The sequence below is a fragment of the Microtus ochrogaster genome, chromosome 10, assembly GCF_000317375.1.
Source record: "Microtus ochrogaster isolate Prairie Vole_2 chromosome 10, MicOch1.0, whole genome shotgun sequence".
NCBI classification, from domain to species: domain Eukaryota; kingdom Metazoa; phylum Chordata; class Mammalia; order Rodentia; family Cricetidae; genus Microtus; species Microtus ochrogaster.
This window is the reverse complement of record NC_022016.1, coordinates 40,037,797-40,053,511: the sequence shown is the minus strand read 5'-3', so window position 1 is coordinate 40,053,511 and position 15,715 is coordinate 40,037,797. Positions and strand designations below refer to the sequence as shown.

At 37.2% G+C, this 15,715-nt stretch overlaps 1 protein-coding gene across 15 annotated transcripts in view; it reads left to right on the top strand.

Moving 5' to 3' along the window:
- Cask (calcium/calmodulin dependent serine protein kinase) overlaps window positions 1–15,715 on the top strand; it is a 320,516-nt gene that overhangs the window by 286,604 nt on the left and 18,197 nt on the right. For 7 of the 15 annotated variants that reach the window (XM_005352872.3, XM_026781779.1, XM_005352870.3 and 4 more), the window contains 6 exons: window positions 1,507–1,575; window positions 2,915–2,950; window positions 4,488–4,684; window positions 8,075–8,190; window positions 15,118–15,198; window positions 15,301–15,381. In XM_005352872.3, the coding sequence (XP_005352929.1) occupies window positions 1,507–1,575; window positions 2,915–2,950; window positions 4,488–4,684; window positions 8,075–8,190; window positions 15,118–15,198; window positions 15,301–15,381 (580 nt within the window). The remainder of the gene's footprint in view (window positions 1–1,506; window positions 1,576–2,914; window positions 2,951–4,487; window positions 4,685–8,074; window positions 8,191–15,117; window positions 15,199–15,300; window positions 15,382–15,715) is intronic. The other 8 variants (XM_013348391.2, XM_005352871.3, XM_026781782.1 and 5 more) reach the window with 4 other exon arrangements.

Here is a 15,715-nt window from a genome sequence, read left to right as displayed (position 1 = left end):
TGTTCATATTTTTCATCTAAGCTTATTCAACATATGTATAAGATCTGTGCTTTTGTCAAATATATTTTTAGTGAGGCAGTGACAAAGTGTCTATTTTGTTGAGACTTGAGCTCCTCTTGGTGGCTTCCTATGGAATGTCAATTAATAATACATTTCAAAGCTTTGCAGAACTTCTCCAGCTTCAAGATTTGGAGCATTGAATTTTGTTAGAGTATGAACCTTTCAGAGAAAGAGAATAGCATGCATACATTTTTCTATAGATAATTTAAATACTCTAAAACCGTAGGTGTTCCTCACACCATTTTTCATGTGTTAAAGAAACTGAATAAATAGATTGGATTGGGGGATGCTAACCAGAGATATTGTTAGTTATTAGTACAAGTTTCTCTGTCTTTTTTTTTAAATAGTTGAACTAGTTAGAGGGAAACACAGGTATTATACATATAAATTCTATACCTTTGAATATTAGAAAAAAAGCAATGATTCCCTTCTTTATATTCTTTATATGTTCACCTCCAACATATAAACACACTGGGTTGTTTTTTTTTTTTTACATGCCTGGCTATAGCAAGGCTTCTCAAATGAAGGCTCATACTTCCATCATACCCTACCCAACTGACTTAAATCCCAAAGACTGACAGATAGAGATCAAGCTACTCAGTAATGTTTTAGAATGTTTTCCGAGGGATCTCATTCTATTTCAGGGTAGCCAATTCCAGAAGTTTTCTTTCAATATTCTAGAAAAAATACCTATCTTTTGAACGGAAGTTCATAAAGAACTCTAAATTTAAATATTTAAAGCACTCATTTTCTTCTCCTCTTAGCTCTTTTCATTAAAGTTGACTTGGAAAGGAACCTGCGAAGGATTCTGAGTGGGTTGGACAGCAGAGCAGTCTGGGAATCTGGCTCTAGGGAGATGCTGTGACTCGTGAGAGTTTGTCCAGAAGCAGAAGATTGCTGCTTGGAGTTACTATTGTACTAAGTCTGCTAAAATGACACAACAGAAGAGAGTTGCCCTCTGCTGCAGCTTTCTCTTTTATCCCCATTAGTAATTTTTATTCTAGAAATGTCTTGACAATGGGATACCGAAAAACCATGGACTACTTCTCAAAGCCATTCTTTAACCTATTCTTTAATATAAAACTAGGCAGTCGAGATCTTTAGCACAGTAGTATTATAATATTTAGCATCATTAGATATTTGATAGGGTCTTAATATCACTCTCCTGGGGTCCCAATAAAAAAATAAAGATTGTAGAATTTGGGATATAGGAGGAAAATAATCATTAATGAATGATAATACCATCCTCACTAATAATATGGGAATCTTCAAACTACAAAAAAGTTCTTTCATACTTCTGCAAAATCATGCAAGTAAGTCAGTATGGCACCTTTTATAGCACTAACCTCAAAGGAAATGGTTGTCAGAGTGTGGTTGTAACTGTTGATGTAAACATCTGTTTCTGTGCTGGTGTTCTGTGTTAATGAACCTTGTGTCTTATTTCAGAGAGATTCCCCCTCCACTTCCAGACAGTCCCCTGCTAATGGTCATAGCAGCACTAACAATTCTGTTTCGGTAAGAACTCTAGCTCCACACAGCCAAGTGTGGCAATTGTGTTGGTGCTCACCTGCCATGAGTGTTTAGTTCCATGTGTTCAGTGGAAAGATTGTCTTCTGCAGACACACAAGGCTACTGCAGCAGCAGTGCACTTCACTCCGGAAAACCCTTCCTCAACATTTCTTTCTCCTTAAAAATCAGTTACAGCTGAAGAAACGTAGTCCAAGACTGCTAGAGCTGTTCTAAAATTCACTCTCTGCCTCCCCACCAGTATGTATGACTGTTCAGAGGATATAAATAGAACTGGGTTGAAATTTCTTTTAGAATTTTTTAATTTAAAAAAATTGACAAATAAATGTAAGGGATTTTGCAGAATAAGGATTTGGGTATTCTGAGGGATATCAGCAACATGTTGTAGTTTCCGCTATCTAAGTTTATGAATTGGTGTGCCCTCTTGTTATTGTGGTACGTGCACATATTTTTGTGAGTTATAAGCCTTGCCTGGATATGAAAAGCAAAAGGAACTGGCTTCAAACTGCACTTCAGCCACGCTGGTATCACATCTTTAACACAAAGTACATATTTGACTTGAACTTGGAAAGTTGCTGTTTTTCAGAACTCTCCATTTTGGCTTCTATAAAGAATCGTTTAGTCAAACAGAAGCATTTCCATGTGCAGGTTTGCCACTTTTCGGGATAGCCAGATCTCTAAGTTGGTAGCGGTGCTGCCTGTCAGCCAGCTGCAATTAGGAGCGCTCTAAGAATGCAGCACTGCTACCTTTTGTCCTGATTTCTAATTATCAAATAAAATCATAAATCATTCAAAGGTGATCTCAAATGGAATGATATCCCAAGTATCTAAGTAAAAAAAATTGTGCGAGAAAATTATTCATAACTGTGTTTCCAAATGTGAATCTAGGCTCCCAAAGAATTCTTTTTTACCATTCACATGTAGCCCTTTTATGATGGGAAAAGGCCATATAGAGCCATTAAACTTGTCCAAACCTGAGCGGTTGCAGTGATAGTTGAAAAAGACAACCGTTCTCTTGCTCAGGGGTTTTTGTAATAGGCTGTTTGAACCGCAGTGGCTTTTGTGTTGAAGATGCTGAGTTGTTTCTTAAGAACACATTATCTCTCTGCTTCAACTTACCTGCTTTCTTCAGCTTGCTGCTAAATGGCCTGGGTTTGATTTTTTTTTAATAACTCAACACTTCTAAGAAATGTGATAATGTATATGATCTCTTTACAACTTAAAACTAGTTCACTTTTAACCATATTGTAACAGAAACACACAAATTTCTTTGTGCTCTTGACAAGTAAATGAAAATTCTTTCTCCTGGGTTGGCTTTATTCTACAGGACTTGCCGTCAACCACCCAACCAAAAGGACGACAGGTGAATAGATACCTCTATAAAAACTTCTCTACACTGAGCTAATAGTCGCTCCTTTATTAACCCTTTCCATCCCATAATGTCTGCATTTTGGACCATAACATTTGAGCATTGAAAGCTTGTACCATTTCATTTTAACACATTATACATGACTAATTCTCTATAAAGATTTTTTTACTCACACCTCTGTAGCTGTGATGGTTATTGTAATTTCAACCTGATCATTTTCACTGACAGTAAATAGCTTAGCCTTAGAGAGTCCTACCTGCCTCTGGTGCATAAAGAGTTCATAGAATTCTAAATATAACCGAAAGTCATGCCCTAGCAAACATTTCAAGGGAATTTTCTGAAATTGAAAACTAAATTAAAATTAAATTTGTATTTGCCTGTCTGTGTCTAAAAGGTGCATATGATGGAAACCAGCATCAGTACCCTGGCCTTCATCCTGATATTCCTGAGCTAGTTTACAATTGCTAAGTGCTGTGTAGCATCACCAGATACCTTTCAAACAGTCAGCACTTTTAAAGTGTGGATTTTAGGTACAAATGCAGAGATTTTTTCATTTTAAGAGCTAGTATACTACAATATTAATAGCACACAATGGCTCCAAAGCCTTCAGGTTGGTTTTACACTGACTTAAATGTGAATATTCAAACTTAATATCAAGGGATGGAATCGTGGGACTTTTTTTCTTTAAATATAATGCTAAAAATAAATCTGATTTTAAGTTAATAATTTTATAAATTGCAATTGGTAGAATATGCCCACAGTTTACTCTCAGAACTACATAACTGAGGCAACATTGGATATAATACCTTATTTTAAAACTCTGGAATTCTAGTCATTCATAAAACGCTGCTGTGTTATAACTCCTGTCTGCTATTATGTCTCTTAAATTCATACACCATAAAGCTTAGAGCCTTGAATCATGTATGCTTTGATGCTATGTACTGATTTCAAGGGTTACACTGGCAAGGCAAGGGTTCAGATTCATCTTTATTTTCCCAGAATTGTAAAGCACAAATACAAGGCCAAAATTCCTCTAAAGAAATAAAGCTATATTTTTAACTTTTTAATATGTTTGAGTTACATATAGCTTTGTCTGCCACTTGTCATGAAAGTATCCAACAGCAAGATACCAGTCCAGGGTTCTTGCTACTTTAAGATAAAAACCTACTCTAAGTGCTAAAGGCTTAAAGGCTGCCTCATGGACGTAATGACTTATCCATACCATCATCATAGCCATAGCAAGCTTTAAAATTGGCAAGCATACTGCTCTATATACCTATACTATTACTAAAAGCAGAATTTATTCAACAAGTATTTTAAGTGTTCCTTCTAGATATAAACAGCAAAGTTGAAGCTGTAATCATTAGACATGGCACCCTGTTTCTGTGTCCTATCTCTATACATTGTTTCAGTTTCACTATCTGATGTCCTGTTTGTGTTGTAAATGTTGATGTGTGGTTATTAGATTAGTTGGTCACTGTTTTCCTTCACATCACTGTGGCCTCCTTTCTTACAAACTCCTGTTTTATAGATCTATGTAAGAGCACAATTTGAATATGATCCAGCCAAGGATGACCTCATCCCCTGCAAAGAAGCTGGCATCCGATTCCGAGTTGGTGACATCATTCAGATTATTAGTAAGGATGATCACAACTGGTGGCAGGGTAAACTGGAAAACTCCAAAAATGGAACTGCAGGTCTCATTCCTTCTCCTGAACTTCAGGAATGGTATGTTTTTGTTGTTTTATGATGAAACAATGTCCTCCCTTCCAGTTATCAATTTCATATTTTATATTATAAAACTTCCTTGATAAATCTTTTGCATTGATAACTATACAAAACGCAATTGTCTGAGATTAGAAATCAAATCCAAAAAAATTAGTTGTCCAAAAATTCTCAATCTTCACCTTATAGTCAGATACTTGTTCCAGTTAGATCTGCACATGTATAAAGAAAGGAGGGTCTGGAGACAAGCTGAGTGACTAGCCTCAACTCCTACAAACTGTTCTCATCTTCTTAGAATGGCATTTTCTTCCAGATATACCTTCCTCTTGTTCCTCTATATTCTTTCATGACCATCCTTCAATACCAAGGGGGGAAATCTTCAAATACCATGACTCAGTGTCACTCAGGGTATATAACGATGCAACCTGTTACGTTGTTGGGAGAATTGTTCTTTGCCTTACCAGTCTTTAAGAATGATTTTTCCAGGTTTCAAGAATGGTTTCTTTAGCTCAGAAGTAGATGCTTGCCTGGCATGCTCTGGGTTCCATCCACAGAACAAGAGACAGGGGTAAAGATTACCTATTCTGTTAGAAGGCTTACATTGTGAAACAGGTTGAAGTCAGACAGGCATTTTAGACCCTATTGCTGAGAGGAGAGAGAATGTATATCATCTGTTAAGTATTTGGCCAATATCCACCAGAAATCTAGTACAAAAAAAGATAATTAATGTCTTGGTTTTGTTTTGTGTAACAAAATGTAACCTGCCAAGAACTAAAATTCTACCACCCCTTAACCTGTAACCCCCCCAAAAAATTATTTGAACTTTCTTAAAAGTAAAAAATACCAAGCCCATAAATATTTCTGATTTTTCACCAGTCCTTCTTTCGAGAGTTATTTAAGAGTTTTAAAATGTTGGGTTTTTGGTTGGTTAATCTCTTTGTCTTGATTGTCTCTTTCAACTGTCTCATGTTTTCCAAAAATATTCCTAAATTTAGAAAGTTGGAGTGGATGAGGAGTTCAGGCACCATCGTTTCCACATGGAGAAATATGGGCCCAAACAGAGAAGCAGCAGCCTGCCATCTGGCATTGTCTTTTAGTCTGATCTGCAGATAGTTTAGCATAAGTAGGAAGAAAGCAATTTCTAAGTCTTTTTACTGTGGCTGCTGTGAATGATACAGTTCACAAATGTCTTCTAGAGAGCTGTCATCTATACGAGCATTTATTCAGAACAGTCCTGTGTGGGCTGGGGGTATAGTAGTCAAGTGGTGAGTCCCAGCAGCGAGTAAACCAGGGGTGGTGGTGCAGACCTTTAATCCAGCACTTGGGAGGCTTAGATGGGATGATCGGAAGCTCAGGGTCATCTTTACTTATATAGAGAGTTTGAGGCCATCCTGGGACACGGGAGACTGTATTGGAAACAAATTTTAAGGGAAGCAAAACAATAATTATGCAGATTCCAGGCTTCCTCCTACTTAGAGTAGCTATATAAATCACAAGCTGTTAGTCCTCTGCAGGAATCTGGAGAAGCCACAGTGGAAAAAGATGGTTCACTTCTTGGCTCTGCTGAGGTATAGGCTCTTCAGATCAATCTTCCTGCTGCAAAGAAAAAATGCTGCAGAAAATGGAGGAGTTTGTTTTGTTTTATTTTAATGAGCTTGAAAGCACTGAATAGCTCAAAATTGTACTGGGGAACTCAACATCCAGTTCTATGAGACCCTTCCACCAGAGCCATAAGCAAAATCTAAGAGCGCCAAGTACCCTATCTTACCAAGAAGGCATTTGCTATTATGCCAGAGAACCAAGAATAAGATATAAGCTGAACAAAGACAGAGAATCTGTCAGGAACTGTTCCTCACAGTGTAAAAAAAATTTCAGTCAGTCAAGTGTTGTAGTATTCATCTGAACCCCCATATATTGTGAGCTAAAGAGAAAAATCTCCAGGAGTTCAAGGCTAACCTAGTCTACATAGTGAGGTCCAGGCTAGCCTGGACTACAGAGACCTTCTTTCAAAATGGCAAAAACAATTAGACTGTCCTGAACCTGCAGGATAAATAGCTGGTTTTAATGTATTAAACAAGGCTGAAGATGCAGCTCAGTGGTAGAATATTTGCCTACCATTATCAAGGCCTTAGGGGGAGTTATGAACCAGGAGTGGTAGCCCATGCCTGTAATCCCAGAATTTGGGAAGTGGGAGGCAAGAGGATCAATTCAAAGCCAGCCTCATTTTCATAATGACTTTGAGGCCAGCCTGGACTACATGAAGCCTTGTTTTTAAGAATAAGAAAATGTGTCAAGCATGGTGGTGCACATTTTCAATCCCAGCACTTGGAGGTGCAGGCAAGAGCATCAAAAGTTCAAAGTTATACTTGGCTACATAAAGACTCTGAAGCCACCCTGAGATACAAGAGAACCTGTCTCAAACAAAATAAGAAATTTTACTAAGGCACTAAAGAAGACAGACAGACAGACAGACAAACATTGCAGTAATGGACTATAAGACTCAATATTGTAAAGATGTCTATTCCTCCTACATTAATTGTACCAATGCAATCTCAGTCAAAATTACAAGTTTTGAAATTGACAAACTAACTTTAAAGTTTACATGGAGATGTTAGAGAAATGACTCCATGAGTAATTCATGCAGTCATGAATCCCAGAGTTCAGATTATTATTATTGTAATAATAATTCAGAGGTGTTCAGATAGACCAACTAAAGAGAAGAAAATCCTAAAGCACTCCCATACCAAAATAGGTACTTGCTATGTAACAAATAGCATTGCACAGCACTGAGGCATGGTCTTACTTTGTTCAGTATATCCTGCTAGGACAGTTGGGTATCCATAAAGGAGACAAAAGAGACTGGAATCCCACTTCATATGATAAGCAAAGAACATTTCTAATAAAATATGACAGACAAAACTATAAACTTTAAGAATTTCTATGCAATGTATGATTCATTATGTCAGGAAGATTATCTGAGCTGATACCTGGAAAAGGTTTAGAAACATGCCTAACACTAAGTACTAAGCACTCAAAATAGGCTAATGAGTAACAAATTCAAGATGCAAAACAGGCCTGCCTTGACTCATAATCCCATGATAATCATTCTGAATCTTATAATCACATGTTGAAACTTCTGACCCTTATTATCAGATAAGGTGGACTCAAGGAACACAAAGCAATTTTAACATAAGCCTGTGGCTTTAAACCATTTCTAGAAAGCAGTCCTGGAAGCTAAGAACAGCCTTATGTTGGTGATGTCAAGGACTTCCAGAGGATATTCTTGCTGTTATGTAGCTTTCAAATGACTTTTTCTCTTTTCTCAGGCATAAAACTATGTATTAACTTTGTTGGATTCTATTTTCTTTCTTTCTTCCCTTGTTTGTGTACTAGGCGAGTAGCTTGCATTGCCATGGAGAAGACCAAACAAGAGCAGCAGGCCAGCTGTACTTGGTTTGGCAAGAAAAAGAAGCAGTACAAAGATAAATATTTGGCAAAGCACAATGCAGGTAGGAAAAGCATGTCTGTTTCTGAGGCTAGGTCAAACAAATCCAAGACCTAAGCAAATACAGCATTTACATTTGGTCTTCAGAATTCTTTCCAGAACATTGTATTCTATGAGACCTTGACCAACTTGCAAATGCCTTAAGAACCTCTGCCTTCTAGCAGTTATTTTGCAGAGCTCTACTTTCTAGGACAAAGGCACTGTTCGGAGGAACAACATTGAGAAACAAGTGCTTGGGCTGTGTTGAGTCCCTGGGGTTCTCTCTTCTCTGGCTGAATTTGGCCTTGAGAGGATGACCCTCCCTCCTAGTTCCTCTTGGCCCTTGGATGTGGACCCATGACAGATATTAAGGACAAAGGTGCACAAAAGGGCTGTGCTACAGAGGATTCTGTAGCTGGTTTGGAAGTGCATGGCTGACATGGATACTAACTTGAGATGGTCACTTTCTATGACTATTCGTCTACCCTCATTATACTTTGAAGTTCTTAAAAAAACAAAAACACAAAAGACATTATCTAGGCCCTCATTATATATGCATTCCCTTCCCTTTGTATGGAAGTTGGGGTTCAACTGAATCACAGGGTTTACTGTTGTGTTAAAAACCAAAATGCCTACCAAGAAAGTGTTATCTGATATTGCACTTGAATTCCCAGAAGACTCACAGGGTGTCATCTAAGCTGAAAGAAAATATGGGGAAGTATATTTAACTTAAATGACTTTTCAATGTGACTCTTTTTATAATGGAATTTTCCTGAGAAATTAAAAGTTGGCAATAGATTAGTTCCCAAGGTTTCAGAAATAACTCAGAGATATCAAACATGTGGCCAAAAAAGTCAGATGAGTCGAGTCATTCATACACAATTCAGTGTGCTTCTGAGAAATCTGGAATGCAGGTTTCTTTGTGCGGTGTTCTAGCATGTATTAACATTCACTAGGAAAAGTTATTTATGACTTCTGAATTCTTATTTCTCCATGAGAAATTAAATGTAAGTATTTGTGAAATGCTGCGTATTCCGAATGAATGTGATTGTCCACATAGGTTAAGTTGAAATGGCTCAGTTAAATGAGGGCTTGTTCCCTTCCACCGGTCACACTGTGTATCATTTTCCTCATGTGCTACCACAGTGCAGTAGCCTCACAATGGCCTTTGTGTTGGTTTCATAAAAGGAAGAAATATTTAAAGCAGAGTTTCTCATCAGACTTTTCCTGACATCAGCATTTATTGCTGTCTCCTTAGTTGCCTTCTCCTCTCTGCTTCCACCAGTCTAACACAATTGAGCCAGCTCACAAGGAGATTAGTTAAATCTAAATCACATGAGTTAAATACAAAAAAAATTAATCAGCTGGGGTAGAAGCTCAGTAGTAAAGTACTTGCCTAGCGTGTGAAAGGCCCTGGGTTCCATCCCCAACACTGAAAATGAAAGAAGACATTATCTAAGCTCAACTTGCCATTTCTATAGTGTTAAATGATACATAAATACTGACAACACTCAAACTAATTTAAACGTAGAAAAGCAAAGAAATAGCTGAGTAAATCTGCTAATATGTCATTGGTTTTATACTCTACTAATTGGAAGGCATGTAGGTTTCAGTATTCAGTTTGCCAATATTCTATAAGGATAATTTAGTGGATTGATCAGAAATCTCGACTTCTCCAAGTGTTGACAAAGACTTAGTCAAATCATCGTTGAAGAATTTTGCTAGAGAATCAACATCAACTCTGACAGCTAGTGGTTCCCATTTTCTGTGGTTCACCTTTTCTGTTCTTGGAGCACCAGGGCATCGCTGCGCTTCTTCCATCATGGCATTTGGATTCCCAGCAGGCAATGTCCACTCTTCCTGCAAATGTGACTATCGGCCAAATAGGCAGCCTGACACAGAATCATTAGTCCACCCAGAGGAAGTGTATGACTTGGTCACTTAGCTTACTGATGCCCTCAAACCAGGCAATCAGGTTAGCCAATCAGGTGGTTCTTAATTCTAAACCTCAGTGGATCTAATATTCTTTCATCACTCAGCCTGAAACAGGTACCCTTGTGGTAGATGTGAGTAATCTTGCAGTGTTCCATGTCTCAGGCTGTAGCTCTCTGAAAACACTGCCTGTCCAGGTTGAAAGTATTTTATCCTTGATTTAGACAACGGGGTACTGTTGTTTTCTTCTGCATCCTTTGGCGTGACATCCCCTATCCCAAATCATGTGCCAAAGTTCTCATAAATTCAAACTGTAGAAAAATAATCTTAGCTGCACAGGGAACAGAGGACCACCACTCTTTTTGCTGCCCTTAGTATTTTATTAACCACTGACCTCTGCTAGGCATCTGAGCAGTTCTTGTCACTCTTGAGGGTTATCCTTCCAGTCCATGTATATCTGCCTGTCTCGAAAGGAAGGCCCTTGTATAGCCACTGAAGTTTCTTTCTAAACCTTTGGGTTTCTGCTTCTCTGTGAGTCTCTAGTCAGAATACTGCTATCAGGGTCCTGCCCCTGCAGAGTCATGAATTCTCCTTAATTTCTCTTTTAGGAGAAGGTGACCACCACTTTTACCCTGGCCTAACTAAATCTAGCATTCCTTTGTGTTGCCATCTCTTCAGGATCCCTGAACTTTATCAATGAACGTTTCCATCTTGTTTAGTCTAACGTCCAGAAGCCTTTGCTTATCACTACAGGAGCTGAAGCTGTCAGACAACTGTCTGCTTTGGCTAGGATGAGGTTGCCTCATAGACTATTATATTGCCCATGTAAAGAATTGCTGTAAAATACCATTAGCCTCCATCTAGGTAAGGCAGATGCTGAGAAAACGAGAAAATAGTGTATTCTTTCATACCAACAACTAGCCAGATGCTCACAAATCAAACTACTTTTCTCAACTTCTTTCAGAAACCAACCATAAATACAGCACACTCTGTTCTTTCTATGTTGTGCAGTAATTCAAAATAAGGTGCTGGGTTTTGTTACCTGTTCAAAGACTTTGAAAATTCATCATACATTGACGGCAAGCTCTAAATTTTATCATCAAAGTTGGAAATTACTTGTATTTTCAAGTAGAATAAAGGATAAAGACTGTCCACAGCACCAAGAATGGCAATAATAGCATCAAAATCTATTATTTCTGTCACCAGAAAAACCCACACATCTAGTTAAAGGAGAATTATTCTTAAACTGTGCGGTCTACATAATACAGTGGTATAAATTTCATTCGTACACAATATTTAAATAATATTATGATACCACATTTGAAAATCAGGTTATATAATATAAAACTTTTTATTTTAGACATCCCTTGTCAAAATAGTGACTGCAGTACCACTAAGTCACTTCCTTTTTTAGGGTCTGTGGGTTACTAATATCCCTCTTGGATGACCGTTTTATGCCCTAGTATCCCCCTCAATAACCAAATACCCCTGTTTCTTCTTGCCTGGCTTGCTTCATTCAACCACATTATCTGTCTGGCCACTACAAACATACAGTATCTTCTCTGGACCAGTGGTACTAGTTGGAATTCATTCTTAACTGGAGTTGGGTTTGGTGGGGTTGTTTGTTGTTTTTGTTTGTTTGGTTTTTTTTTTCAGTATTTGAAGCTACTTGTAGCCTTTCAGAGACAATGTTAACAGCTTGCTTTTTTTTCAAATAGTTGCTTAAATACTTAAGTGCCTGAAATGTTAAGTAGTTTAGCAGGAAATCAAAGAAATATAAACAAAGTATGCCAGGAAATATTTCTAAATTCTTCGGAATGAACTGGATTATGGTATGTGTAGTATTTACATCAAATATGTTCTGCAAACTCATGAGACCTTTTAGGCACATGCATCTGATGTGAACAGTATTATCATCTTGCTAGAACTGTACTCTAGATGCACTGGGCTTCCTAAGCCCAAGACTTCAAGAAGGCACTTTTAGGGTGTTAGAGAGATGTCTCAGTGGTTAAGAGCACTGACTGCTCTTCCAGAGGACTCTGGTTCAATTTCTGGCACCTACATGGCACACCTGTCTATAACTCCAAGATCTGACACTCACACAGACATACGTGTAGGCAGAACACCAATGTACATTAAAAATAAAGTTACTCTTAGTTCAAGTTAATGATTTAAGCTGTTTTACAAATGAAAGTCTGTATTTTTTATTGTAAGACATCAAAACAGTGGTATTTAATGTCCTGAAAGTACTGTTTATGTGGATACATATGAACTTAGAGGATTTCTGGAATAGCATTCATTCATAGTTGTGTTTAGATTACGCTTAATACTATAAACAAGTAATTAGCCTTTTAAAACTATCCTGAAGAAAAGTGGCCTATAACCTCATTGATACTGGTATTTTTTTTTTCATAATAAAACTAGGACTGAAGATGTAGCTTAGTGATAGGGCACTTTATTAGCATGTACAAGGCAAGGCTCTGAGTTTGATCCCCAGAATCATAAAGTACAATAATAAGCTAATAAGCACACATAGCTAGAAATTGCTGATGGTATAGAAATGCACAAAGTGAAAAGTGAAAGGCCCCTACATTTATTCTCTCTGAAAGGGGTTTCTTATCATTTCCACATAAAATTTCTGTATACATGCTAGCATATAAAAATCCACTGGCTTTTATATAAGGGTGTGATTGAATTTGTATTAAAATGAGTTTGTTTCTTAATGTGGTTTATTTACCTTGTGTTTAAAATATTGCATGATAAAGTTTATTTTGTACCTATTATACTTTTATTTTACTAATATATGAAAGTCATATTTCAATGACCCCTGTACATTTTTCATGCTGTCTCACTCCCAATGGCCTCTGTGCATGTAAGTAACCTGTTGAATGACTATGCCTCTGTGTTCTTGATGCTTTCATTTTATTAAGTCCTTTTTCTTTAATCAGCAAGCAATTTAAACCCTTTCAAAGTTCAGTCTTTAAGTGTTCTTCTAATATCCCTTGTATATCTTGGTTTCAAATATCCTGTTTTACTTTGTTTTGCAACCCTATGACTATGTGGCAATTTTATTTAGACCAGAGTAACCTCTTCATACTACCATTCATGGCTAAGAGTCTAATGTTTAACCTATCTGTTCATTTGTTTGTGGTATGTTGATTGTTAATCCCTAACTTGTGTACTTTTAGAAAATGACAAAGGCATAAATAAAACCAAGACTCAACTTAGGTCTCTATAGAGGAAGAGGGATGTGTCTACCTTTCAGAAAACTTTGTGTCTTCATCACCTTGTTCTTTCATGAAACACTTGATGATTTGTATAGCTTAAACACATCAATTTGCCGATGCACTTCTTCCCATGAGCACACTTTTCCTTGATGGAAATATTCAAGGCAGTGGACACAGAAAGCAGTGCCATAAGCACTCCTGCTTTTCTTTCTGCAATTCTCTTTATTCCATTACCACTGTAGCACAGCAAACTAGCTCTACCACAGGGAGTCTCATCTCATTTTAATTTTGTAGCCATGCCATTCTGCAAACATTTCTCCAATATAAGCTACTGCTAGAGAATATGGTCTAAAGATTTTTTTATTCAACTTTTATAGAATCAAGTTATCAAAAGAAAAGCAATGCATAAAGACCCATTAATATACACTAGCTTTTATTTTAATATATTGTATTCCTTTCTCTATATATTTTGAGAATTATGTTTTTCACTCATTTATTTGCTTGTGGTCTATTGAGCTCTGTGGTATCTTATTTTGCATCATAAGGTTCTTTGCTACTGTGCAGATCACAAATGTTAAGGGCTGAGCTGATTCTCAAAATCATTTGGCCATATTGTTTCAGGGAGCAGACGCTCTCTGCATGATTCAGCCATGGGATCCAATTCACTGAATAATTCACCTCTCTGAAATTCTGGGAGAACTCAATCTTTTAAGAGGAAACTTCACTGTGTACTTGATAACAGTTGGGTATGACCATGGGTGGGCAGCTTACAGGAAACACAGATGTCTGATTTTAGCCTTTTCTGAGAATTTTCAAATGTGTCTGAGAATCAGATCCTTTCGATAGCCATGGCCATTCACTATGATAACTTCCCCGTATTACTTGACATTGGTCTTGTTGAGAAGCACGTTTCTGAAACATTTTTAAAGTATTTCTCGGTATATAATAATTCAAGAACTGCCCTTTCTCAAAGGTTTCTAAGCTCAGCCTCGCCATGATTATTTCCATCCTGCGCACCCTGATTTCTTACAGAGCTTCCCATATAATTAATGGCTGACATAGTTTCCGGGCCAGGAATGCATGTTTCCCTGCTTAAAATCCATGCCTTCCCAAGACCTGAGTTACAGCAAATTTGTGAAATGTTCAACTAAAAGCTTATTAAAATTCTTTCATACCGGGTGGTGCTGGCACACGCTTTTAATCCCAGCACTTAGGATGCAGAGGCAGGCGGATCTCTGTGAGTTCAAGGCCAGAACCTGGCTTTGACAGATTCTAACATGCCACCTTCATCAATTCTTAAGAAGTAATAAAGGCAATAGCATTAAATAAAAACTGGGTGCCCATGCATTTCTCACCCATCTCTGGCCCTCACTCGCTAATTTCACTTGCACCCATGCTCTCTACTTGTGTTGGTTGCTACCCAAAGACTTTTTCTTTTGAATATTGCTACTTGCTTAGAATTGTGAAAATATGAACAGCATGTGGTTCTGAGTGAATTCAAATGATTTGTTGGAATACTGCATGAAAAAATATGATGTATCCTTTAGAATCGGACTTTCATGCATGTACGCATCATTTCTTTGATTGTTCCTGGTTCTCAAGTACATTTTCATGGGCTTAAAAATGAAACTTTCTCCCATAATGGCATTATGGATTAAATCACATGTAAGCTATATATCATAAGCAGAATTCATGCTATTACTATAGCTTAGTTTTTCCAATAAAATTATAAATTACCTGCATGCGATATCCATCCTGTAAACTTACCTTTCTTCTAAATCTTTGCATTTTAGTGTTTGATCAATTAGATCTTGTCACATATGAAGAAGTAGTCAAACTGCCTGCATTCAAAAGGAAAACACTAGTCTTATTAGGTAAGTTTAGCTGTATCAGTGGCTTGCTTATTCTCACCTCCAAATAATTCTACAAATGTTTACTAGTTGTTAATTTTACCACTCTTTTCAAAAATGACCTAGGTGCACATGGTGTTGGGAGAAGACACATAAAAAACACCCTCATCACGAAGCACCCGGACCGGTTTGCTTACCCTATTCCACGTAAGCAATGCATCAGCCCGAATTCTTTTTATCCTATCATCTTCTTGTCATTGTAATATGCATATTTTTCTAATTATGTAAATAATAATTGTGCACTATAGAAAAATTGTTAAATCCAAAACAAGAGCAATGAAGAATATATGATAATTTCAAAATCATTTTCCAAATAAGAAATACCACAAATATTTGTTGTAAACTCCTTCTAGACTTCTCTTAATGTAAACATATGCACAGTGACGAGTTACAGCATTAGTCTTATCCATGTTGTTTATAACCTAACTTTTCCAACAGTTTGTCATAAATATTATCTAGATGAATGATTCTTTAAAAAAAT